The 25,467-nt window shown below is 39.6% G+C and overlaps 2 protein-coding genes across 3 annotated transcripts in view; one reads left to right on the top strand and one right to left on the bottom strand.

Moving 5' to 3' along the window:
- The window catches only part of CPLX1 (complexin 1), a 540,694-nt gene that overhangs the window by 332,630 nt on the left and 182,597 nt on the right, over nucleotides 1-25,467 (bottom strand). The gene's annotated exons all lie outside the window — the stretch shown is intronic.
- On the top strand, nucleotides 1,646-24,177 carry GNE (glucosamine (UDP-N-acetyl)-2-epimerase/N-acetylmannosamine kinase). Of its 2 annotated transcripts, XM_010725936.3 has the most exons (12): nucleotides 1,646-2,902; nucleotides 3,905-4,113; nucleotides 5,888-6,339; nucleotides 7,502-7,654; nucleotides 8,084-8,296; nucleotides 8,898-8,985; nucleotides 13,223-13,433; nucleotides 16,532-16,661; nucleotides 18,628-18,849; nucleotides 19,720-19,902; nucleotides 20,542-20,658; nucleotides 21,964-24,177. In XM_010725936.3, exons 2-12 carry the CDS (start codon nucleotides 3,950-3,952, stop codon nucleotides 22,197-22,199), a joined length of 2,169 nt encoding a protein of 722 aa, XP_010724238.1. In that variant the 5' UTR covers nucleotides 1,646-2,902; nucleotides 3,905-3,949; the 3' UTR covers nucleotides 22,200-24,177. The 2 variants fall into 2 exon arrangements, with proteins under 2 accessions (XP_010724238.1, XP_031413202.1); XM_031557342.1 differs by lacking the exon at nucleotides 1,646-2,902 and having other exon boundaries at nucleotides 3,283-4,113.

Here is a 25,467-nt window from a genome sequence, read left to right as displayed (position 1 = left end):
TTTTTTTCCATTTGCTGAAATAACTGAAAAGAGCAAAGTAAAATGGTAAACATAGGATAGGTAAACATTAAATACGATTACAAAGTTTAATCACCTATTTAACAGGTTGGAAGAGTCCATTAGAGGAAATGTCTTGCTACATTAACTACTGATGTTGTTTGCTATTTTTGTTGTTGTTGTTGTTTTTTTTGTTTAATTTAAAAAAATATTCAATTCCTGAGGGATTTTAATTGTCAAGATCTTAAGAACCCTTTTTTAAAAATAAACAACAACAGCAATCAAAAATAGACTCCAGATCAACTAATGATTATTGTCATTATTATCTCCAAAAATTGTTGTTTTACCGTAACCTAACCCAAGGTTGTATTATTTAATATCTTGATGTACTTTGGCCTGCAACATAGTATGAAAGGGATTAGGAGTCAATATTTAACTCACTGTATTTCACCAAAGTGTGTTTGACAGATACATAAACTGATGTGAGCAAAAACTTTCTTTTTGTTCACAGAGCCTGTCAGTGAATGTATCTCTTAGTAGTTTGTTCCATTCTGTAGTTTTAAAATAGATTTTTTTTTTCTTTGATTTACTTATGTGCCTATAATTTTCTTAGCTAGAAAGTTCTATTTGAATAGGGAAAAGTCATTCTACTGTTTAGAATTATGGAATTATTTATATTGGAAAAGACCTTCAAGATCATAAAGTTCAATCAGCAGCCTGACCTACAAAATCTGGTTGCTAAACCTCTCCTTTAGTTATGCCTCTACACACCTCTTAAATTCCTCCAGTGATGGGGACTGCAGCACTTCTTTGGGCAGCCTATATCGATGCTTGATCACACTCTCGAGGAGGAAATTCTTCCTAATGTCTATTTTTAAAATCTCCTGGCACAACATGAGGTTTTTTTCCTTATGTTTATCACCTGAGAGACCAACACCCTCTTCGCTGCAAACTCCTTTCAGGTACTTCCAAAGAAAGATGAGGTCTCACTTCAGCCCCCTCCAGATTAAGCAGCCCAAGTCTCTCAGTCACTTCTCTTAACTCTTCTAGTCACCAGTTTCATTGCTGTTCTCTGAACACTTTTCTGTAACTTAATATCCTTCTTGTAGCAAGAAGCCAAAACTGAAAGCAGTGTTGGAGGTGTGGTCTCACCAGTGCAAATGGACGATAAGTTCCCTGCTCCTACTGGTCTCTGTTTCTGATACAGGCCCAGATGCCATCTTTGGACACCTGGGCTCACTGCTGGCTCACGTTCCACTGGCTGTTGACCAGAACCCTGAGGTCCTTTTCTGCCAGGCAGCTTTTCAGTCACTCTTCAAGCCCATGTGGGGTTGTTTTGACCCACAACCAGGACCTGGTACTTAAAATTCATAAATAGGAAGGGACCCACAGGGATCGTGAAGTCCAACTCCTGACTGCACACAGGAGTTGTCCAAATAGTCCTTTATCTCTGGCAGCTCAGGGCCGTGCCCACTGCCCTGTGCAGCCCGTTCTATGCCCACCGCCCTCTGGTGCAGACCCTTTCCCTGACCCCCAGCTGCCCCTTCCCTGACACAGCTCCATGCCGTTCCCTCGGGCCCTGTCGCTGTCACACAGAGCAGAGCTCAGCGCTGCCCTCTGCTCCCTGTGAGGAGCTGCAACCGCCATAAGGGCTTTTCTCAGCTCCTCTGCTCTGCGCTGAGCACAGTGAGGAACTTCAGCAGTTCCTCATACGTTTTCTTCTCTAGACCTTTTGCTATCTTTGTAGCCCTCCTCTGGATGTTCTCTAACAGATGTGGACACAATGTAAGAAAGACACAAAACTGCATGCAGTGCTATAGGTGAGGCTGCACGGTGCAGAGCAGAGGGGGCAGCTCATCCCCTCGCCTGGTGGCAGCACTGGGCCTGCTGCACCCCAGGTTGGCCCTTTGGGCTGCCAGGACACATTGCTGGCTCACATTCAACTTGTCATCAGTCAGAACCTCCAGATCCCTTTCCATGGAGCTGCTCTTCAACCTCTTGTGTCCCAGTCTACATATAACCAGGATTGCCTTGTCCCAAGTGCAGAATTTGGCACTTGCTTTTCTTAAACTTCTTGTGGCTGGTGCTTGCTCTGACCTCTCTACCCTCGAGCGAATCAACAGTTCTTTCCAATTTAGTGTCATCAGCAAACTCACTTGTGTTCCTTTCAGTCCTGCAACCAAGCCATTTACGGAAACTTTAAAGAGAACTGCACCTAAAAGAGAGCTCTGAGAAACCCCACTAGTGATTGGTTTCCGGATAGATTTAACTCCCTGAATATTGTTGAATGTCATAGAGTTGGACTTGGCCCATTGACTTAGTCTAACCAGATTCCTCTGGAAACCCTTCCTACTCTCAAGCAGATCCGCATGCCTGCCTAGCTTGGTATCATCAGCAAACTTAGTGAGGGTGCACTTGATCCCCTCTTCCAGATCATTAATAAAAGTGTTAAATAAAACTAGCTCCAAGACTGATCCCTGGAGAATATCACTGCTGATCAGCCACCAACTGGACTGACTTCTGTTTGCCCTTTAAGCCCGCCCATCCAGTCATTTCACCTAGCTAACTGTACACCTGTCCAAGGCATGAGTAGCCGGTTTCACCAGGAGAATAGTTTGGGAGATAGTGTCATACACTTTAGGATTATTAGAATTCAGATTGACAACATCCACGGCCTTTCATAAAGCTATGCTGGCTACATCTGATCTTTCAGTTGTTCCATGTCTGCTGTTTGACAGCTTTCAAGAGGATCTGCTCCATAACCCTTCCCAGTACCAAGATGATTACAGGCAGACCCGTAACTTTCCTGCCTTCCTTTTAGACTGGATTCCCATTCACTGGCTTCCAGTCAACTGGGACCTCCCCAGTTAGCCAGGACTGCCAACAGATTATTGAGAATGGCTTGGTGAGTGCTTCCACCACCTCCTTCAGTACCCATTGGATGAATTCCATCCAGCCCTTTGAATTTGTGAATATTAAAAAGATGTAATAGGTTACTTATTGTTTCCCACTGGACTATAGATGCTTCATCTTGTTCCCTGTCACCATCTTTCTATTCAGAGGGGTTGTGTAACCTGGGAACAATTGGCCTTCCTAAAAAAAGTAGGCAAAAAGACATGGAATCACTCAGGTTGGAAAAGACCTTAAAGATCATTGAGTCCAACACAATTTAACCATACTACCCTAACTCTAACAACCCTCTGCTAAATCATGTTCCTGAGCACCACATCCAAGCAGTTTTTAAACACATCCAGGGATGGTGACCCAGTCACCTCCCTGGGGAGCCTATTCCAGAGCTTAAATCATTAAGTATCTTAACTGTAACTTAATCATTAAGTCATTAAGTATCTTAACATTATCATCATCTTCCATCACTGCATTTTCCCTCACATCTGATAAAGGATGGAGGTTCTCCCTAATCGTCCTTTAGCAGTTGATGTATTTATAAAAGCATTTTATATTGTCTTTGACTGTAGTAGCTAAATTGATTTCCAGCTGAGCTTTGGCCATTCCAGTTTTCTACCTGCACAAGTTGACAACTGCTTTGTAGTTTTTCTACACTGCCTGCTCCGTTTTCCAGTGTTCCAGCGTTTAAGAGTTACAATTGAACTTCATAATATTTAAATATTGTTCGTATAGAATATGTGAATTATTTATAGAAGAAAAGGTATTAAAATAGTGAGTTCTAGATAAATGAAAAGAACAACCCTACTTTTTTTTTTTCTGAAATCTTTTAATGTTAGTAATGTAAGTACTGTAAGGTATCAGCTGTCTACTATCAATGGGTCAGGCAGTATATGTCTGTAGTTATGGGCTACAGTTACATATGCTATTCATAACATGTGCCATTTATTTGCTATAAGATTGTTACTAATGGTTTCTATCTATTTATTCATTTATTTTTCAGGAACTGTATTTCAAGAATCTTTCAAAACAGAAACAAAAAGAAGACATGGAGAAGAATGGAAACAACCACAAACTTCGTGTTTGTGTTGCTACTTGCAACCGTGCTGATTATTCAAAATTAGCTCCTATTATGTTTGGTATTAAGGCAGAACCACAGTTCTTTGAGCTTGATGTCGTAGTGCTTGGTTCCCACTTGATTGATGATTATGGGTAAGGTGGATTTTTGTATCTCTCCCATTCTCTTTCTGTTTCTGAAGTGTTGGTAGTACAATCATGAATGCTAGGTCACAAAATCCTTGAAATCATGAAAACACATAACAAAATTTTAAAAATCATTTTTCAGACATTATATTCTATCTCAATTTTCAGCTTCTTTTTTTTTTTTTACAAATCAGTCTTGGAACTTTAGAAAGTTTTGTGTAGGTGCTGGAAATGAGGTTTTCAACAAAGTTTCTAACAGAGTAAGAAATTCAGTTCATTCAGACTTACCTTAGAATCTGGTGATTGTCAAATGAAAATGTGTTACAATTTTGAATTTTCATGGCAAAAAGATAACTTATAGTCATTCTAAGTTGAAGATCTTGTAATTTACATACTTACTGGATAAAGTTTTTATATAATTGGTATTGCAGGGAAGTACTGTTAGTTCTCACCTCCAGGATTGTGAGGGCAGAAAGCAGCATAGGGTAATCTCTTTCTTACAAAAGTAATTAGAGGTAGAGGTAGGAGAGGTATTAGATATGATTTGGCAGGAGAGATTAAGGTCCCCTTCATAATACTGTGTAAGTGAGCAGTCACATTGCCTGCCTGGGTAGATGAATGTCTTGTTTCCGATCCTTTCCTTTGTAAGAACTTCCTATATCCCAGGTAAGCATTCTCCTGTCTGCTGAGGGAAAGGAGGAAGGCAGAAGGAAGAACGTTGCATACTTTTGCTGGGGTTCTGTCTGTCTGGTTTTGCTCCAGATGCCTTTATCAAACTGGGCTAAGAAAATTAAACTGTTAGGAAAACACTTTGCAAGTCGAATTAAGGTTTTAGCATAACGGCCTCAGCATTTGAGCACTGTTAAACTTTTAGAAATGTCATGCATATCTTCAGGTAAAAGCACTTTCTGGGCTTCCCAACTAGCAATTTCGGCACATGATAAGTTAAGGTGTGATTTTTTTGTGAGGTCATGGAAATTTTTATTATATCAGACTGCTAAGAAAGAAAATGTAACTGCTGCCCATTCTTGCTATTGTGCTCTGTTTCTTGCTTTGCACTGACCATTGTTTTCATCCAGTAATATGGTAATGTGAATTCAATACCTTAAAAGTAACCTGATTTAAAAAACAAACAAACAAAAAACCTGTTGTCAGGTTAGCATATGGTCAGGCTGGAAAAATAAGCCAGTCCTGCTTCACTAGCTGAAGAGGATTTTTTATTGTTCCAGTCTGATTTGAATTAATTTATAGATGTAATCTTTAGGTAAGGACAGTGAATGTATTAGATAGTTTGAAGACAAAATGGGAAAATATCTTTTTTTTTTTTTTTTTTTTCTCTGTTAGGTTTAAGCAAGCAGCAGTCTTCAGCTTTGCATTTTTTTCTCTTGTATTTATACATTCATCCAGTAAGGCGAATATTGGTGAATATTGGTGAAGAACTGGCATATCTTTTCAGAAAAGAAAATGAGCCATATCGGTTTTCCAGTAGACCTTGCAAAGACATGAGTAAAGAGTTTGGTTTCTGGGGGTTCTGGAACATGCTTAGCAAAGCTTTTTATTAAAGATGTACAGAAAACTTGATGGAATTGGAGTAGGAGGGATGATCTTTATATAGACTAGAGTGTTTCCAGATTAGTTTCCTTAGTGAGGGAGATTTGATATGCAGGCCTTTGTTCAAACATAGTACAACTATTCTAGTGTTCTGGTATGCAATTATTTTGTCAAGCTGTGTTGCTGTAAATCCAAATTCTATTTCCTCTAACCCTTTCTCTCTTATCTTCAGTAACACTTATCGCATGATTGAACAAGATGACTTCGATATTCATACAAGATTGCACACTATTGTGAGAGGGGAGGATGAGGCAGCCATGGTGGAATCAGTAGGCCTCGCATTAGTGAAGTTACCAGATGTCCTGAACCGCCTGAAACCTGACATAATGATAGTTCATGGTGACAGATTTGATGCTTTGGCACTAGCCACATCTGCAGCCCTGATGAATATTCGCATTCTTCACATTGAAGGCGGGGAAGTCAGTGGGACCATTGACGACTCTATCAGACATGCTATAACCAAACTGGCCCATTACCATGTGTGCTGCACAAGGAGTGCAGAGCAACATTTGATAGCCATGTGTGAAGACCATGATCGCATCCTTTTAGCAGGCTGTCCTTCGTATGACAAGCTTCTCTCTGCCAAAAATAAGGACTACATGAGTGTTATACGTGTATGGCTAGGTGAGCAATCCACTTCTTTATGGTTTTCAAATGACTTTAGACAACTCACTGAGTTCTTGATCCATGGTCTGTGGTGCCTTGGGGATCTATTGCCCAGTGATTCTAGGAAATGTACAGGAAACAAAGAAAGAGACTTATTGGTAGTGGGTTTTGGTTTAATTGGGGATTATTATGAAACTATTTCTTCTAATGAAAGAACAAACAAAGAAAAATACTGTATTTGCTACCGGTATCTACCACTAGTTTCTTTCTACATTTGGCCTTATTCTGTATTTATTCTGTACATAAGAAAAGCTACAGATCTGTCTTAGCAGAAAATTTAGTCCTTTTCCAAAGTAAAAAAAAACAATAACAAAAAACAAGAACACCACCAAGATCTTCTTAAATTGGTAATTTCTCTGATGCAAACAATTTAAAAATAGACTTTTCCCTATATGAACACTTTTATTATGGTGTAAAGAATGTGTCAAAAGAGAATCAGAGCTATTTTGAACTAATCTAAAAAGAATGGAGCAAATCTATATTCTGAACGTTCCTTTGCAGAATTTATTGTAGCAGGGCCATATGCGCTTAGCACTTTTGGTGTTTTGTACTGACTTATTTAGAAGTATTTCCTGTAAATGTTGATTTTTTGTGCTTTCTAGTTAAGCTTGACAAAGCAGTCTCCTATATGGCGCAATAGCCTAAGTACTTGGAAAATGGAATCTTATTAGATTAGTAGGTGACTGTGTAGCAGATCAGCTGTTTAATAAATATGCAAAAACAAGTATGGCTTTAGGAATAAAGTCTTTGCATGGATGTATGGATGGTGATGGAGAGCTGGCAGAAAACCCAAGTAATGAGTGATAATGACAATCACAAATCACAAACCTACTCATCTCCTGTTGTGAAGCAGCCTTTCAGGTAGATTATTTTCTTGCTGCCATCAGTGAAAGTTAAGAGCAGCTTCAGAGCTTTCATGTTATTACAGACTTAGAGAGATGTGAGAACAGCTCTCAGTTCTGGTTTAGACCTGCGAAGATTGAAATCTAGGCCTGAAAGTTAACAGTGTGAGTCATGCCTAGAGAGGCAAATAATAAGCTGTCACATCACTCTTTCTTCTTACTATTCTCTGCTACTGAAAAACAAAAAACACTTTTCTTTTTTTTTTCCATTTGAACAGGTGAAGATGTTAAACCCAGAGATTATATAGTTGCTCTGCAACATCCTGTAACCACAGATATTAAACATTCCATAAAGATGTTTGAACTGACACTAGATGCGCTCATTTCCTTTAACAAGAGAACACTTGTTCTATTCCCCAATGTAGATGCAGGTGAGTAAAATGCCTGCGTGACAGAAGGATGGATAACTAGTTGTAAAGTATACATTGGTTCATACAGAGTGCTTTTTCCCAGAATCTTCAGCCAGATGGAAATAGCTGGATGATCTCAGCGTCAGACTTGCATCCACTGCAACTTGTCCTTGTCCAAATTGCTGAAGGACATTTCAGCTTTTCAGTATGGGAAGGAAGATGAAGGGAAACTGTATTACATGTGGAAGCAACATGTAATGCCTCCTGCACTAACTGAAAAATTATGTTAGATTTGTTGAAATGATTTTGGGTATTAAACTTAAGTTTATGTCCCTGAAAGGGAACAAAAACAGCTCAGAGGTGATAATTCAGTAGACTGCTATTAGCTTTTTTGTGTGTTGAGACTTTCAGTGAACTTTTCATTTATTCATGTCTTTTGTTTTTCTGTAGGAAGCAAAGAGATGGTTCGGGTGATGAGGAAGAAGGGCATTGAACATCATCCCAATTTTCGGGCAGTGAAGCATGTCCCATTTGACCAGTTCATTCAGCTAGTTGCCCATGCTGGTTGTATGATTGGTAACAGCAGTTGTGGTGTCAGAGAAGTGGGAGCATTTGGTACACCTGTTATCAACTTGGGGACACGTCAGACAGGAAGAGAAACAGGTAAGTGTATGCATAACTACTTTAATTTTTTTGTAGTTCTGAAGGTTTTTTGTTTCACTTAATAAAGTAAAACAAATGCTTTACAGAGACCATCCTGCAGTGTCAGTACAGCTTAATTTTTGACCTCTTAAAGCTTTGCTGGCTATTCCTGTATTCCTGTATCATGTTGGTGATGAGATAATAAGACATTTATCTGTAGACAAGTTAAATATTTATCTCCATTTGCAGTGCATCCCATTTAGCAGAGAGGCAGCTAATTGTTGTCCTTTATTAGCTACTTCCATGTTCTCTTGTATGCATTTATCACTTTAAAAACAGGAACTCATCACCACATTAGAAATTTAACTGTATTGTGGTATTTCAGTCATGCAGATTTGACATAAATGACCACTTGCCTATGGTTTTCATTGTACTTATAGAATTCTGTTGAAAACTAGTACTCTACCCTACATGTTGTGTAAGAGTAATGTTGATTTGGCTGGAGTCTCCTGCTCAGAAGAACTAAAAATGATTACTTCATTATGATTTGTAAAGCAGTTCTTATCCTCTAGCATAATTTAAGTACGTGACTCATCCTGTTCTGTTAACTTTTACCATCTAGGTGAAAATGTTCTTCATGTTCGCGATGCTGACACACAGGATAAAATTCTGCATGCGCTACAGCTCCAGTTTGGTAAGCAGTATCCATGGTAAGTATGTTTCATACCAGGGGGGTGTTGAAGTAGTTAAGAAAAGCATTTAGATGTGGCTTGCTGTATTTGTTCACAGACATTTTAGTGTGCTAATCTGAGGTTACTAATGATGTTTTGGTATAATTGGTAATTTAATATCCAACAGAAATCAAAGAGGAGAAAATTCATGTATTAGTTTAGACAAGAATTATGAAGACAGCTCATTCCATAGTGGAACACAGAGTATGGGGGAGAACATCCTGCCTGTCTACCTTTGACATCTGCTTGAAAGACTCACTACTTTGTAGCTGGATTGGCTTCAGGTGTAATAAATGGAGAGCCATGAGTGCAAACTCTCAGAGATGCTGCTGGATGTATTCACTGCTCTTCATACTTACAGTACTGAGCCTCAGTTCTAAAACAACTGAGCTCTTAAAAACTTCAGGATGTTACATATGTTTCATAAGGACAAGACTCAAGAGTGTATTTGTTAAAGACCTCAGTATAATAATAAAATAAACACTAGAGTACTAAATGTCTGATATTATTATGTACAGATATATTTTAAAATGAGACTTATCTGTAGCAAACTGATGTAAATGGGAGTCTTGAGAAGTCTCCCCAGGAGCCAAGATTCAGGACATTGCTGACAGGGTACCACAGATTGTCGAGAGCACAGACTGCTATCCCGTTACTCTTTCACGTGAGCATGAAGCATGCAGTAAAGTAGAACATGGACAGACTCAAAGACTATAAAACCCCATTGCAATCAACTGGGGAATGAACCAGGCCAATCAGGATAGTGGCAGATGTTTTTTAGCTGTGTCACATGACAGGAGCCACAAAGCCAGCTGCCTCACAGGTGTGTGTAACTACAGGGGATCCTCTTGCTTCCCTCTAGGGATACCTGCACCCTCTGCTCCCTTTTCTTCTCTAAAGTGTCTGTATACCAATGCAGTATGGGGAATAAGCAGGAGGAGACAGAGATTTATGTGCAGTCACAGGGCCATGATTTCACTGCTGTCACAGAGACATGGTGGGACAGCTCACGTGACTGGAATGCTGTCATGGAGGAATATGACCTTTTTAGAAAAGACAGGCCAGAAAGGTGAGGCAGTGGAGTTGCTTTTTATATGAAAGAAAAATTGGAATGTATCGAGCTCTATGTAGGGACTGATGAATGAGTGGAGAGCTTGTGGGTGAGAACTAAGGCATAGACTAATACGGGTGACATCGTTGTTGATGTTTACTACAGGCTGCCTGATCAGGAGGAGGAAGCTGATGAGGCCTTCTATAGACAGCTGAAAGTAGTCTCACAGTCACAGGTGCTGATTCTAATGGGGGACTTCAAGCAGCCTGCTAATTGCAGGAAAATCAACACTGCCAGGAACACGCAGTCCAGGAGGTTTCTGCAATGAAATCAAGAAACTTTTTGTGGCAGATCGTGGAGGAATCAACGAGGAGAGGTGTGCTGCTGGACCTTGTTCTCACAAAGAGGAAAGGGCTGGTTGCTTATGTGATGGTTGTGAGCAGCCTGGGATGCAGTGACCGTGAGATAGTGAAGTTCAAGACCTTACGTGGAAGAAGAAAGGCACTAAATAGGATTATAGAATTACCACTCTGAACTTCAGGAGAGCCAGCTTTGACCACTTCAAGGACCTGTTTGGAGGTATCTCAGTAATTAGAGCACTGGGAGGCAAGGAGGTCTGAGAGAGTTGGTTAACATTCAAGCAGCACTTCTTCCAAGCTGAAGTTCAGTGCATCTCTAAGAGAAAGAAATTCTGCAAAGGTGGCAGGGGACCTACATGAATGAACAGGAAGCTCATGGAAAAAACTCAAATGGAAGAAAAAGATCTGTGCAATGTGGAAAAGGGGTCTGGCTATGAGGGAGGAATATATGAACGTAGGCAGGGAATGCAGGGATACAACAAGGAAGGGCTAAGGCTCACCTGCAATTAAATCTGGCAAAGGAGGTCAAGGACTATAAGAAGGACTTCTTTTAAGTATTTGAACAGCAAAAGGAAGACAAGGGAAAATGTGGGTTGTTGTTGACAGAAGTGGGTGCCCTGATAACAGGGGCACTGAGAAGGTGAAGTTACTGAATGCCTTTCTTGCGTCAGTCTTCTAAGACTGCTCCTCAGGAATCCCAGACACTGGAGATAAGAGAGAAGGTCTGGGGAATGGAAGACTTCCCATTGGTCGATGAGGATCTGGTCAGAGATTGTCTATGCAAACTCAATACACACAAATCCACAAGCCCTGGTGGGATGCACCAACAGGTGCTGAGGGAGCTGGCAGAAGTGGTTGCTACACTACCCTCTGTCATCTTTGAAAGGTCATGGGGAATGGGAAAGGTGCCTGAGGACTGGAGTAAAACCAATGTCACTCACGTCTTCAGAAGGGTAAGAAGGAGGACCCAGAAAACTACAGGTCCGTCAGCCTCATGTATATCCCTGGGAAATGGTAGAGCAGTTTATTCTGGATGGCATCTCCAAGCAAGTGGAAGAAAGGGAGGTTATCAAGCATAATCAACATGGATTCACCAAGGGCAAATCATGCTTGATCAATCTGGTAGCCTTCTATGCTATCATGACCATCTGAGTAGATGAGGGAAAGGCAGTGGATGTTGTGTATCTTGACTTCAGCAGGGCTTTAGACTCTTTCTCCTACAACATCCTTGTAGTGAAGTCAAGCAAATGTGGGATAGATGAGTGGAGGACAATGAGGTGTATAGAGAACTCGCTGACAGAAAGAGCTCAGATGGCTCTGATCAGTGGAGTTGGAGTTGATCAGTTGGAGGCCTGCAACTTAACAATGTTCCCCAGGGGTTGTTACTCTTGCTTAAGTCTTGCTTAACATCGTTAGTAACCTGGATGAAGGGATGGAGTTCACCCTTAGCAAGTTTGCTGGTGATATGAAGCTGAGAGAAGTGGCTGACACACCACCGGATGACTGTGCTACCATTCAACAAGACCTGGAAAGACTGGTAAGCTGAGCAGAGAGGAATCTGATAAGATTCAACAAGAGCAAGGATAGAGTATTGCGCTTGGGGAGAAGTAACTGCTTGCATCAGTGCAGGTTAGGAGCTCACCTGCTGGAAAGTAGCTCTGAAAAGGACTTAGTGGCTCTGGTGGACAGCAGGTTCAGAGAGCAGTATGCTCATGTGACCTAGAAGAACAGTGTATCCCAAAGTGTGTCGCAGAGAGCGTGGCCAGCAGGTTGAGGGAGGTGATCCTTCCCCATTCTGCCATGGTCAGGCTACATCTGGAATATTGTCCAGTTCTGGGCTCCTCAGTTAAAAAAAAAAAAAAAAAAGACAAAACTTTTGAAGAGAGTCCAGGAGAGGACCACAAAGATGACTAGGGGCCTGGAGCATCTCCCGTTTAAGGAAAGGCTGAGAGATCTTGAACTCTTCAGCCTGAAGAAAAGAAGACTGAGAGGGGATCTCCTCATTGTTTATAAATATCTGAAATATGGGAGCCAAATGGATGGGGCCAGACTCTTTTCGGTAGTGCCCAATGACAGGATAAGAGGCAGTGGACAAAAACTGCAACACAGGAAGTTCTATACAGAGACAAGGAAGAACTTATTTACTGTGGGGGTGACAGAGCACTGGAACAGATTGCCCAAAGAGGTTGTGGAGTCTTCTTCTCCAGAGATACTCAAAAGCCATTTGGACACTTTCTGGTGGGACCTACTGTAGTGGACCTGTTTTACCAGTAGGTTGGACTAGATAATCCTGTGAAGTCCATTCCAACTCCTACAATTCTGTGATTCTGTGAACATACCATTACCACCATACTATTACTGCCATTTATTACAATTACTACTTGTCATGTTTGTGATAAGTATATCTTGTCTGAGTGTGTAGCATGTTCAGAAACTCAATTCTTAGTATCTGTAATTTTAGATTGTTATTCTGTGGGGCCTTTAACTGAACTCTTATTTGCTCTTTTTCTTTTTTCTTTTTTTAATTAAAAAACTTTTCAGTTTTTTCATCCCATGTTCCATATTCCTAAATGAAGCTAATGTCAGGCTTGCACAATCTGTTGTTGTTTGTGATCTTCAAGCTACTGTACTCTAACTACCACATACCACAATATACTTGAGTAGTCCAAAGTGTAGTGTTATCATAATATTGATATTATAATTTTGTAACGATACAGTATTACAGCCTTCTGTCATTTAAAAAGATTTTGAGATTGCAGTGTTACTTCCATTTAAATTGATTTTTTTTTTTTTTTTCATATTATAGCTCAAAAATATATGGTGATGGTAATGCTGTTCCAAGGATTTTGAAGTTCCTTAAATCTATTGACCTCAAAGAGCCATTGCAAAAGAAATTCTGTTTTCCTCCTGTCAAAGATAATATCTCTCAAGATATAGACCACATTCTAGAGACACAGAGTGCTTTGGCTGTGGACTTAGGTGGAACAAATCTCCGAGTAGCAATTGTCAGTATGAAGGTAAATATTATCCTTCTAGCTATTCTGCAAACTTTTGGGGGCTTTGTGGTTCTTTTCCTAGGACGAAGATATGCTTAGGATGCAGAAGACTTGCGGAAAGAAGCAGCATGGTCCTAGTTGCATACCTTTTACTCAAAGTCATACCATCTTAGAAGTATAGGGCAAGTTTCTGATTTGTTAGTTCCCTGTAAAAGCTCCCTGAGTTCGCCATGCAGCTTTTCATTTGTCAACAAAGAGGGAAAGGTTCCATACCCTGTCTCGTTACTTTCCTGTTGACTTACACAGCTATGTAACAGATGCACAGAACCACTTTTAGTAACAGCCAGTATTTATAAAAGCAGTGTACTCAGAGGAGGTGGTGGGTGGTCACAGGATACAGAGTATTGCATCTCTTCTACCCAGAGAAGGTAGTAAGTAATCAAAAATCTTAGTATCTTCCTACACAGCAGCATGATAAGTAGCGGCACCAAACCTTAAATGGAAAACATTTTGTGTAAGACATAACACCACAGAGATGTAGACCACTTGTAAAGAATCAGGAGAAAAATAAAATACTAATTACAGGTCTGGAAAACAGGGAAAAGTTGAACACACTAGAGTTGTTTAGTACAGAGAAGAGAAAACTACTGTAAAAAAAGCCTTCAGATATGTAGAAGCCTCTTCCGCAAGGAGAAAAATCAGTTCAACATGTATGAAGAAATAGAAATGGATTAAAACTACAGAGTGGAAAATTACTCTAAAGGATTTTTTACTATCCAACTTAGCTGTAAATTCAAAAGTTGGAACAGGTTGTTTGGGGCAGTATGATGTCTTCATCACAGAAATAATAGGAACTACTTTTGAAATAGGCTTGAAATTACAGCTTGAAATTAGAGTGTGTAGGGAGAGTTAATGGTACCCACGCTTAGAACTTCACCTACCCATTTGTCTGCTAACATGGCACAGTAAGAACCTTTTCTTTGCCTGTGCCATAGAACAGATAAGGATGCATTGTGTGCATAGTTTTGCTTCCTACAAACAAGATATCATGGGTGCTTGCTAACTCACTCAGCAAGGCGAATATATGTAGTGGGTGAAAGGTAACGAAAACTGAAGTCCTAAAAAAAAGCGAGGCTACCAGAATGGCATCAGTATCAATCTGGTGTCAGGTCACTTGTGAAGGTGTGCTATAGTGAAACAAGTAAACACAGCCATAATCATCAGCTGATTTCCCAGAATCAGAATTTCAGAATTACAGAATATCTACTTGAACTTGTGAGCTTCAAGGTAGGGGCAATAATGATGTAACTATTATTTAGGTATGGTGTTAAAATACTTGCAACAGTTATTACCAAGGTGATAATGAGAAGACAGTTAAGACTGAAGAATTTTAACTCATTTAAACATTAGTTTTTCTGCTTTAGAAAACAATAATAAAAAATAAAAATTCTGCAGAATTCTGCAGCCTTTAAGGATTTGATTAAAGTTTGTGATGAAGTTTTTGACTTTTATTCTCCGTAGTGATGGAGAACTACTCCTTCTGTTGCACTGTGTACTTTCAGGTATCTAAATCAGTTAGACATAGTTAGAAAAGAAGACAAAATATCGTCCCCAAAGAAATGGGAAGAACTGTGGAAATAGACCAGTTAGGGTTCAGCATGTTTGTATTCACTTGAAAGTATGTGTGTGGCAGTTAAGGTCTGAAAGAAAACATTTTCAATTATCATTTTTTTTAGCAGTCAAACTAATGCCACCGTTTCTACCAACAGAAAGATGAAGATAACTAACTTGGAAAAAATGCTGCCTATTCTACAGTGTGTAGTTTGAGATGACATTTATGAAAGTTAAAATGTGAGCAAATTAGAGCAAAATGATCAAAGCTTCATAATAAAATTTAAAGTTTTAAGCATTTAACAGCAAGTAGCAGAGATGAAGGTGAGGTTTCCAGGAAGAAAATAATAGTTTTCAAGAACTCAGGAAGTGCTCCTTTTGAAAGCTGCTGTCTTTGGAGGTTTGCTGTAGCCTTGTCTTACAAATAACTTCCTCTGTTTCACCTTCCCCTCCAAACCAGAAGAGGAAACTAAGCATCATTTAAAATAACAACATCAGAAAGCACCATTGCTGGTGCTGATGGAGTGAAATGTAATGCTCAAAAATATCAAAGTTCTGGCATTTTCTTAGTTATTTTGGCAAGGACATGTGAGATGTGTGGCATATAGACTGACTGACTTTGTTATTCCTTTGTCCTTAGTTGTGCAAATACACTGCTGTTCACTTATGCATATTTTGTAGAGTACTCATTATATAATACAAAGAACAGCTTTGCTGAAGAAAATAGCATCTTCTGCATATTCATAGCCTTGTCCTGCAATATAATTATTACATTAAGGTCAGTTCTTTTGTACCACAGATTCAGATGTGCATAATTAATTTTTATACTACCAGTGCGTGACTCCCAGGCTTTAAAAATAATCCCTTCCTCCTGCATCCTCCCTCCGACATACATCAGATGTCACAGCAGATGTACTCCAGAAATATTTCCAGTGACTCAGAGTCATAACCACTTAGAAGAAAGGTTATTTCTGAAAGGATAGTAAGTTGTACATTAAAATTTGAAGCACTTCTCTCTGGCTGGTATAGCAACAAAATGCTGTACCAGCCAGGTATTTCCAGATGGTCAGATTAGAAGCATTTCATTCTTAAGTGCAGTGGATTCTGCTGTTTTTTGTTTTTGTTTTTAACAGTTATTATTAATTTTCTTAACACTTAAGAATTGAGCTGAAGAGTACTGCTGTATCACAGTTTATTCCTAACAACAGTTCCAGCACATTTCCTTATGCAATTCACATGTTCCATCTATATTTTATTTCAGCTAGGGAAAATTGAAGCAGAATGTAAGTCCTAAGATACAGAATTTAAAGCCTTCCTCTTGCAAGTTTGTCCCCCAGAGTCCTCAGGAATCAGAGGACAATCTGTTCTGTAGCACCAAAGTCTTAAGATGTATTAAAAATACATATATATATACTTACCATTTTTAAGTTGACCTGTGTTGAAATTAAAGAGAAATTTCATTACAAAGTAAATTTCTGTGGAGAACATTTATGGTTTTTATTTTCTAGGGTGAAATAGTTAAGAAGTATACCCAGCTCAACCCTAAAACTTATGAAGACAGACTAGATTTAATTCTAAAGATGTGTGTAGAAGCTGCATCGGAGGCAGTAAATCTGAACTGCAGAATTTTGGGAGTAGGTAAGTTAATGAATACTTTTTTGTCTTTTTATCTGAGAATTTCAACATGTAATGAAATCACTACTGACTAATGTAAAGCATTTCTTTCAAACTGATCCTGTATATTTTGAACTCTTACACTGCATTCCTACCACATCTGAAAAAATTAACTTTTTATGAAAACGAGAAGCTGACTATAAATATTGAAGTTGCTCTAGCCTGTAACAGCCAGGAAGGTAATCTGCTGAGTTTTAACAGTGCCCAAGTCCTAACCTCTAGCACAGTTGAGCTTACAGTAGAAGCTTCCAGGTTACTGAAAAAATTGCTGTTTGTACTTATTATATGGTTTCTATACTTCTGAATTTGAATGGCACATTCTGAAGGTTCTCTGAATTAAACATATATGAAGTCTGTGGTACACAGCAGTGGATTGTGAAATTCCCTGCAGAATCTTTGTATTGAAACAGGTCTTGAAACAACTCCAGCTGAGTTCAGTTTGCTTTGTTACCTGTAAACCTTTCTTTATGGCCAGGATTGGTTGTGCTGTAGAATTCTCAGTTGTATTGCGGCAGAACAAAAAGGCTACAATCTTAGATCAGTTTTGCAGCTAACAGAGATAGAGGCAACATTTTTCATTCATTTCCATTTTGCTTACACTGTAGTAGGGTCATAGAATGGTTTAATTTATTAGAGATCCTTAAAGACCATCCAGTTCCAATGCCCCTGCCATAGGTGGGGATACTGTACACTAGTTTGGGTTGCCCAAAGTACCCTCCCAAACTGGCCTCGAACATTCTCAGGGATGGGGCATCCACTGCTTCTTTTGGGAACCTGTTCCAGTGTCTCACCACCCTCATCATGGAATTTTTCTTCCTTATATTCAATTTAAATCTACTGTTGTTCAGTTTAAAACCATTGTCCTTTTTCCTGTCAATGTATGATCTGGTAGAAAGTCTTGCAGTCTTTATTATAAGCTCCCTATGTACATTGAAAGAGCCTTCTCTTCTCCAAGTGTTTTCTCCAAACGTTTTCTCTTCTCCAAACATTTCTTTTCTCCAGCCACAACTCTCTCAGCCTGTCTTCATGGGAGATGTTCTTCAGCCCTCTTTGATCATTTTTGTAGCCCTCCTCTGGATGCAGGATAACAGGTCCATGTTTTTCTTGTGCTGGGGACTGAGAACTGGAGACATTAGTCTTGTGTGAGATCTCATGGGAGCAAAGGAGAGGGGGATAGTCGTCTCCTCTGCTGTGCTGGCCGTACTTTTTTATGCAGGCAGGATACAGTTGTGTTTTCCATCCATCAGCACCCCCAAGTCCTTCTCTACAGGGCTGCTTTTGATCTACTCATCCCCCAGTCTGTACTGACCTTGGGGATTACCCCAGCTCAGATGCAGAACTTTAAAATTGGCCTTGTTTAACAGACCCACTCCTCAAGCCAGATAAGATCCCTTCAATCTAGCATATCAAAGTTATTTTGAACTTTGAAAGTTTATTATTTTTGAAACAGTGTTAAACACACAGAGTCAGTAAGAAGTGTCTGTTTTGCACTTCACATCTTTCAGACTACCTGTTGCATAGTACCCATGACTTAACCACCCAGACTAGTTTACTAGTTTACTAGTTTAGTATCTTTAGATAAGCTACAGAATTATATAGTGTCTGCACAAGAATGATGGCTAAAATATCCAAACTGTGGTGTCTAGAACTAGATATCTCTATAATGGAGTGGCCTGCTCCTCAGAAGTCCAGAAAGAATCCATCAGCTTTGGAATCCTCACCAGCTAGAGAAAACTGATTAATGGTAACAATTCTCTTTACATGTCAGTAGTAGCAATAACACTGGCAATAATACATGGAATTTTTTACCTTACCACTCTGCTTCAACACTGACAGGGAAATAATACTTCTCAATGCACAAACTAATTTTTACTTATGGTTTTAAAAAGACTTAGTTCTGCTTTTTCTCTCCTGTACTTCTGGGACTTAGGTATTTCCACAGGTGGACGGGTAAACCCTCGAGAAGGAATTGTACTTCACTCCACAAAACTCATTCAGGAGTGGAGCTCTGTAGATCTCAGAACCCCAATATCTGATGCTCTGCACTTGCCAGTCTGGGTGGATAATGATGGAAATTGTGCTGCTCTAGCAGAAAGAAAATTTGGTCATGGAAAAGGAATAGAAAATTTTGTAACACTCATCACTGGTACAGGTGAGTATGTTATAGTTCAGTGAAAAGTGAAGTTGAAACACCAGAACACCAGAACACTCAGAGGCTCATCTAGTTTTAAAAGCATAAGCACCTGTAATGCCCTGATATATTAACTTCTTAAGCCACAAATCCTTGTGCCACTGTATCTGTTTGTACTTTTATTCAGGCGAATGAAACCTTTTGCATGGTACATCTTTCTTGATAAATGTAAGCTGCTGACAAGACATTTTCTCAAAATAAACAAAATTTGATTAATTTTAGCTGGAGTAGTTTTAGTTTATTCAGCTCTATATCTTAATTAATTCTCTTCTTTCTGCAGAAATACAAGATCAGAGTATATCTGTAGAATAGCTAGATAAGAACTGAGTAAGACAGATCGTATCTCAAGTGCAAATGTAGACTTTTCTTCCTAAGCATACAGTCCTTTTGACCATTTCCCACAACATTTAGAGTATTCTTCATGACTAGTTATTCTGAACAGCTATTGAAATGCAGTATTAAAACCTCTGAAAATAAAAAAATTTAAGGCCACTTCTGGTGTCAGCTTTGAGAAAAAGACCATGACCCACAAGCTTAAAAGATCTGTCACAGTAGTCCAATATCATCCACGATTTTAAATAAGCTTGGAAAAAATGGCAATCAATATATACTTGAGCAGGAGGTAGCTACAAGGTTACTTAGTATGTATGCTGAATATGGAGAAATTTGTCGAATAACAGTCATTTATGGGATCCAGTACAGAAAACCATGGATACACAAACTTTTTCCAATCTGTATTAGAATAAGCCAATTTCAATATCCTATTGAACTAGGGCGTTTGAAGACTGCATTTTATCTTTTTTACTATTGGCTGGTTTTGTATCTTTGCAGGAATTGGAGGTGGAATCATACATCAACATGAATTGATCCATGGCAGTTCTTTCTGTGCTGCTGAGCTTGGGCATATTGTAGTATCTTTAGATGGACCAGAGTGCCTTTGTGGTAGCCAAGGATGTATAGAAGCATATGCCTCTGGAATAGCATTACAGAGAGAAGCTAAGAAACTGCATGATGGTATGTATGTGTTCTATTTTTGAAAACATTTAAGTGATTCCTAAACTGCAGTATAGTTTAAAAAAATAAATTCAAAGGAGACATTGAAAAAAAGACCTGCCACCAGGAGGAGACAACAACAGGTATACAGGCAACTGGCTAGGAGGTCCTATGTATAGGGAGTGGAGGAGCTGCAACCAAACAATTCTTTTTCAGATATGGTAGTATGCAGTCAAGCCATATTTAGAACCCCTGTCTTCAAAATTGCAATAAACATGTAGCAGAGTTCAGTTTCTCCTTTTTAATGATGTGGTAAGTTTTGCAACTTGGCAGGCATTCTGTGAGCAGTTGAGTTTCACAGGCATCATCTTTCAGCAACAGCTTCTCAGTCTATTGACTGAGTTGATAACATTTATACTTGATTTTATGAAGCTTTGATGCAGGTGATCATATTAGTGAATTACTTCGTTTGAATTTGATGCTCTCCTTCTACAAGCAGTTCCCTGAACTGTGATCACTAAATTCAGAGCAGAGCCAATAGCTCAAATTTCAGACTTCAGAATGTAAGTAGAGATGTGGAAACCTTAACTGCCTGTTTACTCCATTTCTTAACACATCACCATTTCTATCTCTTGGCTTTCTCTCCTCCCCTTCAAACAGAGGATCTGCTTTTAGTAGAAGGAATGTCAATGAAGAATGAAGAGGTTGTTAGTGCTGCACATCTCATTCAAGCAGCTAAACTTGGAAACACAAAGGCAGAAAGCATTCTCAGAACAGGTAAGAAGATAGCCAAAGGTGGGAAAACCCTCCCATTATTAGATTTTTGGGGATACAGATATGGTAATGCACTCTAATACTACAAACACAACTTTAATGTCGATTTGAGGACGTCTATCTGTATAATTACTACTTGTAATGAAATGTTAAATGCAAGTGTTGGAGGAAGTGTGAGCAGAAGGTGTATTGAAGATTCTCTGTTTTAATAAATAAGATTAAAAGTTCCTGAAAAGATCAGTTTGGTCTTAAATGAAAAAAAGAAGTGAGGTCTCAAGGTCTCCATATTGAAGAATTTGGGGAGACATTTTTTTGTAGGCAAGGGAATGTCTAATTTGAGCAAGCAAAGGCAATTTGCCTATTATTTTACATGGGATAATTTACTATTTTACTAGCTTGAAACATAAAATCATAGAATCACTAAGGTTGGTAAAGACCTCTAAGATCATCCAGTCCAACCATCCACCTATCATAAATATTTCCCACAATACCAAGTCCCTCAGTACCACATCTAAGCATTTCTTGAACACCTCCAGGGACAGTGACTTCACTACCTCCCTGGGCAGCCCATTCCAGCACCTGACTGCTCTCTTGAAGAAGTATTTCTAACATCCAATGTGAATCTTGCCTGGCAGAACTTGAGGCCATTCCTTCTCATCCTATTGCTAGTTACATGGGAGAAGAGACTGTCCCCCGCATCACCACAACCTTCCCTTCAGGCAGTTGTAGAGAGCAATAAGGTCAATCCTGTGCCTCCTCATCTCCAGACTGAACAATCCCAGGTTCCCCAGCCACTCTCTGTAAGACCTGTACTCCAGACCCCTCACAGCTTTGTTGCCCTTCTCTGGATGTGCTCCACGGCCTCAGTGTCTTTCTTGCAGTGAGGGGCCCAAAACTGAACACAGTACTTGAGCCAGGGCCTCACCAGGGCTGAGTACCGAGGGCCAATCACTTACATGCTCCTGCTGGCTGCATTATTTCTGGTAGAAGCCAGGATGCCATTGGCCTTTCTTCATATGTACCTGGTAGCACTGAGAAGTTAGAGTAATGCTTTGCTGTTTTCTTCTAGAGTACAAGTGTGGTAATACACAGCTTGGTCTTTCACATCCATATTATTGAATAATGCACTACTGCACATCTTTTTTTCTTTTTAAAGGAAAGACTAATACAGTCTGATAACACAAGCTCAAAACTTGTAACACTCTTCTGAATACTGAGTTATTTGCTGCTATTAGATCTATTTCAAAAAATCGTGTTTGCACTGCTTTGAGTATTCCATGTAATTTCTTTTCACTTTATTTTTTTCAGCTGGTACAGCATTAGGACTTGGAGTTGTGAACATTCTGCACACCATGAACCCCTCTCTTGTGATCCTTTCTGGAGTCCTAGCCAGCCACTATATTAATGCTGTCAAAGATGTGATACATCGACAGGCTCTGTCATCTGTTAAAACTGTGGATGTGGTGGTCTCAAATCTAGCAGACCCTGCTCTTCTTGGAGCTGCTAGCCTGGTACTGGATTATACTACCCGTAGAATATACTAGGTGCTTGGAAGAATTGAACTATTGAACAGAAATGAACTATTCATGTTCCTTATGGGTGGAGGGAATACTTTGCCCAAAATCTTTCTTTGACCAGAGCAGCTACAGCAGAATCAGAGTAATGATGTTCTAAATAGTTAGTGACTACTTCAACATTTCCTAATTGAGGTATTACCTTTTTGTATTTTTTCTAAATTTCATCAAAATTGATAGGAACTATTGTGCAATTCTGTTGATTTTAATCACCTCAAAGCCCAGATGTTGCTTTAAGTGTAGCTGAATTATTTATGAGCGTATCTTGATGTACGGTAGGAAATATGTGTATTGTGTCAAATTATAGCTAATACTTGGGGATCCAGTTCTCATTTTTCACCTTTGTGAAATGAGAAGTCTACAATGTGACCAGCTTTTCGATTTACAGTTTCCACCCACAAAGTAAATATGATACAATCAACAACAGCAGGTGTTAGTTTCTGTAAGTGGAAACAACCGAAGGTGCCTCCGCAAACAAAGAAGCTCTATTTAGAAGTGGTTTGTGAAGGACTAGGGGGATACAGTTATTTATTACATCGCCTTTAGAGGGCAGAGTCCCATTTTAGAAGCTTTGCATATGAAGGAGAAAGACAGTTGTCTTGTGACCTTGCAGGCTGCAAGAGCACTTCAAACAAACTGACAAGCGTAGCAGTGTTCACCTTTGTGTTCTAGCTACAGCCCACAGTAAATCTTTTTATTGTTGAGGTTAAATTTCATTTTAATGGGTATTCTCAAAGGACTTAGTCTACCACTTTGCCTCCCAAATTAGTGGAGGGGACTTTATTCTTCAGAGGCCAGTTATCTGACAGCCAACAATGTGGTACATATGAGCACAAAGACTGCCTTCTGAGAAATCTCATTCACTGCAGAGTGACATAGTGCATCTCCTCAGCAGTGCTGGGGCTGCAGGTGAAGTGTCAGTGATGTCCTGCATTGACCATCAACTCACAGGATGGAAAGTTAAATCTGAGCCTCATCCTCACTTTGAAGACATTCGTTGGCCTTGGAGCAACTAACCTTAAAGGCTTGCCTTGTTAAAACACAGTTTATATGACACTCTGGAAGTTTCCACAGGAAACATTATGAGAGAGAGAGAGAGCTTTTCTGTGACCTGTGTAGAGGCCAAAAATCACACGGTGTGGTGTGTACATTTAAGAAAGGGCAGGTTTCTGATAAGTAGTTCTGCCTCTATTGATCTGCTTTTTAGTGCGCTTTGAAGATACTGTAGTACTGACAGTTACTTGACACAAGAAGAAACTGAAAAACGGGACAATATAAGTGGTCAGCTATCCCAGAAAGAAGACAGCTGCCAGAGAAACAATCTTGTATCCTGGCATTTAATGAATCATCTGCTCCATAGTAAGGATATACTGACTCTTCACCTTTGCTAAGTTGCATCAGGCTTTATGTGTTCCTTTTCATTTAGCGTCTGGATTTAGTTGATGAGTCCCAGTAACTTCAATACCAGAGCAGTAGCTCCATGAGCAGGTCAAGAAGTCTGTTTTGAATCTACACTGACAGCAGCTCAGGGTGGGGCTATTAGTATTGAGGCTCTAACAGAGAGAATATCTATTGTTTGACCTTTCCATCCCCCCAGCATCACGAGGAATGTCTGATAAAAAGTGGGACCAGGTTTTGCTTTCCAGACTTTCCAATGCTGTTTCCTTTTTGACATCTCAGATAAAATTTTTCCTTAGCAGCTGAAGGGAGATGGCAGGCAGTGACAAAATATGAAAGATATTTAAACATTTCAAAACATTTGATAAAATAAATAAAAAGCCTATTCTCTTTAAGAAAACAGTTATTAAAATGTTTTTGAAGTTGTTTTTTTCTGGCAACTGGACAAAAACCAGCTGCAAGGGGGCAAGTGGTGCAGAAGAAGTCCTTGGTTTTCCTGAGACAGTTGTCAGTTTATAAAATTAAAAAGATGTTCATATTTAAAAGTGTAGTAGTGACTTTTGTTTGCTTTTTCTGTTATTTCTTCCTCCCATGTTCAGAATCCTGTCACACTTCAGACATTCTTTGTGAACCAAAGGTTTCATGGACACTACTCCTAGTTCTATCCAGTGCCAGGGGAGAACATCTACAGTGCCATGATGTCTGGTTAGTTGATGTTGACCCTGGGCACTTTAAAGCACCCCACTCCTTGAAAGTCATGATCCCTATTAACAGCAAATCAGCCTTTATATCCATTATTGGGAGGGCAAAAAGGCAATAGCTGGATTTCCTTTTTCCAAGCTATCTTCAGCATTTCAGACTGAAATGGACAGCATGTGAGACTTACACCACAGTGCCTTCCCATTACTGTACTGGCACCATCTGCTAAAACCACCAGTTGGAGGAGATAGAAGTCTGGTTTTATAATGTGTCTTTTAAGTGCACGTGGTATCACAACTGTGCTGAAGCTTTAACAAGGTTGCCAAGGATGCCACAGTCAGCTCTCCTAGCAGAATGGCATACGGCTCTGAGGAGCATGCTAGGAGACCCCTTGGGACATGCATTTTTATTGTCAGTATTAACATGCACCAGCAGTACTTGAAATTGCATAGTGTCAAGAGGCTGAAAAGTAATTTAAACTGATGCAGGCTTAATGCTGTACCTTACAATTAATGTAATTATTGCAAGTCTTCTTCTATAGAAGTCATATGGACTTCTATTAGTCCATATGCTGCGTTGCTCCATTTGGTAGGAAAAACTGGTCCACCCCAGCACTGCCAATGCACAGATGCAGACAACTGGGAGCAGGAGCAGTGAAAAGGCCAGCTGGCCTCTTCCTGCTGCCTTGCCTGCTGATCTCTGCTGATGCTTTGCAAGCAGCATAGCTACTCAGCACTGCAACAATGTCTGGAATGTCTTTTTAGTCTCTCAAGCAACAAGTGTTATTCTGTAGTTATTCTGTCTTTGATCTGCTATCTAAAGAGTGAAAAAATCAACAAATGCCACAGCCTTCTGGTGGCCCTTCCATTTAAATTGTAAAAAATCGGGATGCACAACCAGTAGAAATAATGTCAACAGTGTATTGCAGAAACAAATCATACTGCGCAGTGAAAGAGTTTGTATTCGCTCACCTGCCTTAGTGAAATCTGATCACCGTGTCTCTCTCAAATGCAGTGGAGAGTACACAGGCATTAATGAGGGGAAAATGCTGGAAATGTACAACCCTCAGGGAAGACCAGGTAACTTTGGAAAATTGCTCATCAAAGGCACACTAAAACCCTTGCTTTAGCAGCTGAAATGT

This window comes from Meleagris gallopavo, chromosome Z (genome assembly GCF_000146605.3).
Source record: "Meleagris gallopavo isolate NT-WF06-2002-E0010 breed Aviagen turkey brand Nicholas breeding stock chromosome Z, Turkey_5.1, whole genome shotgun sequence".
NCBI classification, from domain to species: Eukaryota; Metazoa; Chordata; class Aves; order Galliformes; family Phasianidae; genus Meleagris; species Meleagris gallopavo.
Note: the sequence above shows the minus strand (reverse complement) of the source record. Positions and strands in the feature narration are given on the sequence as shown.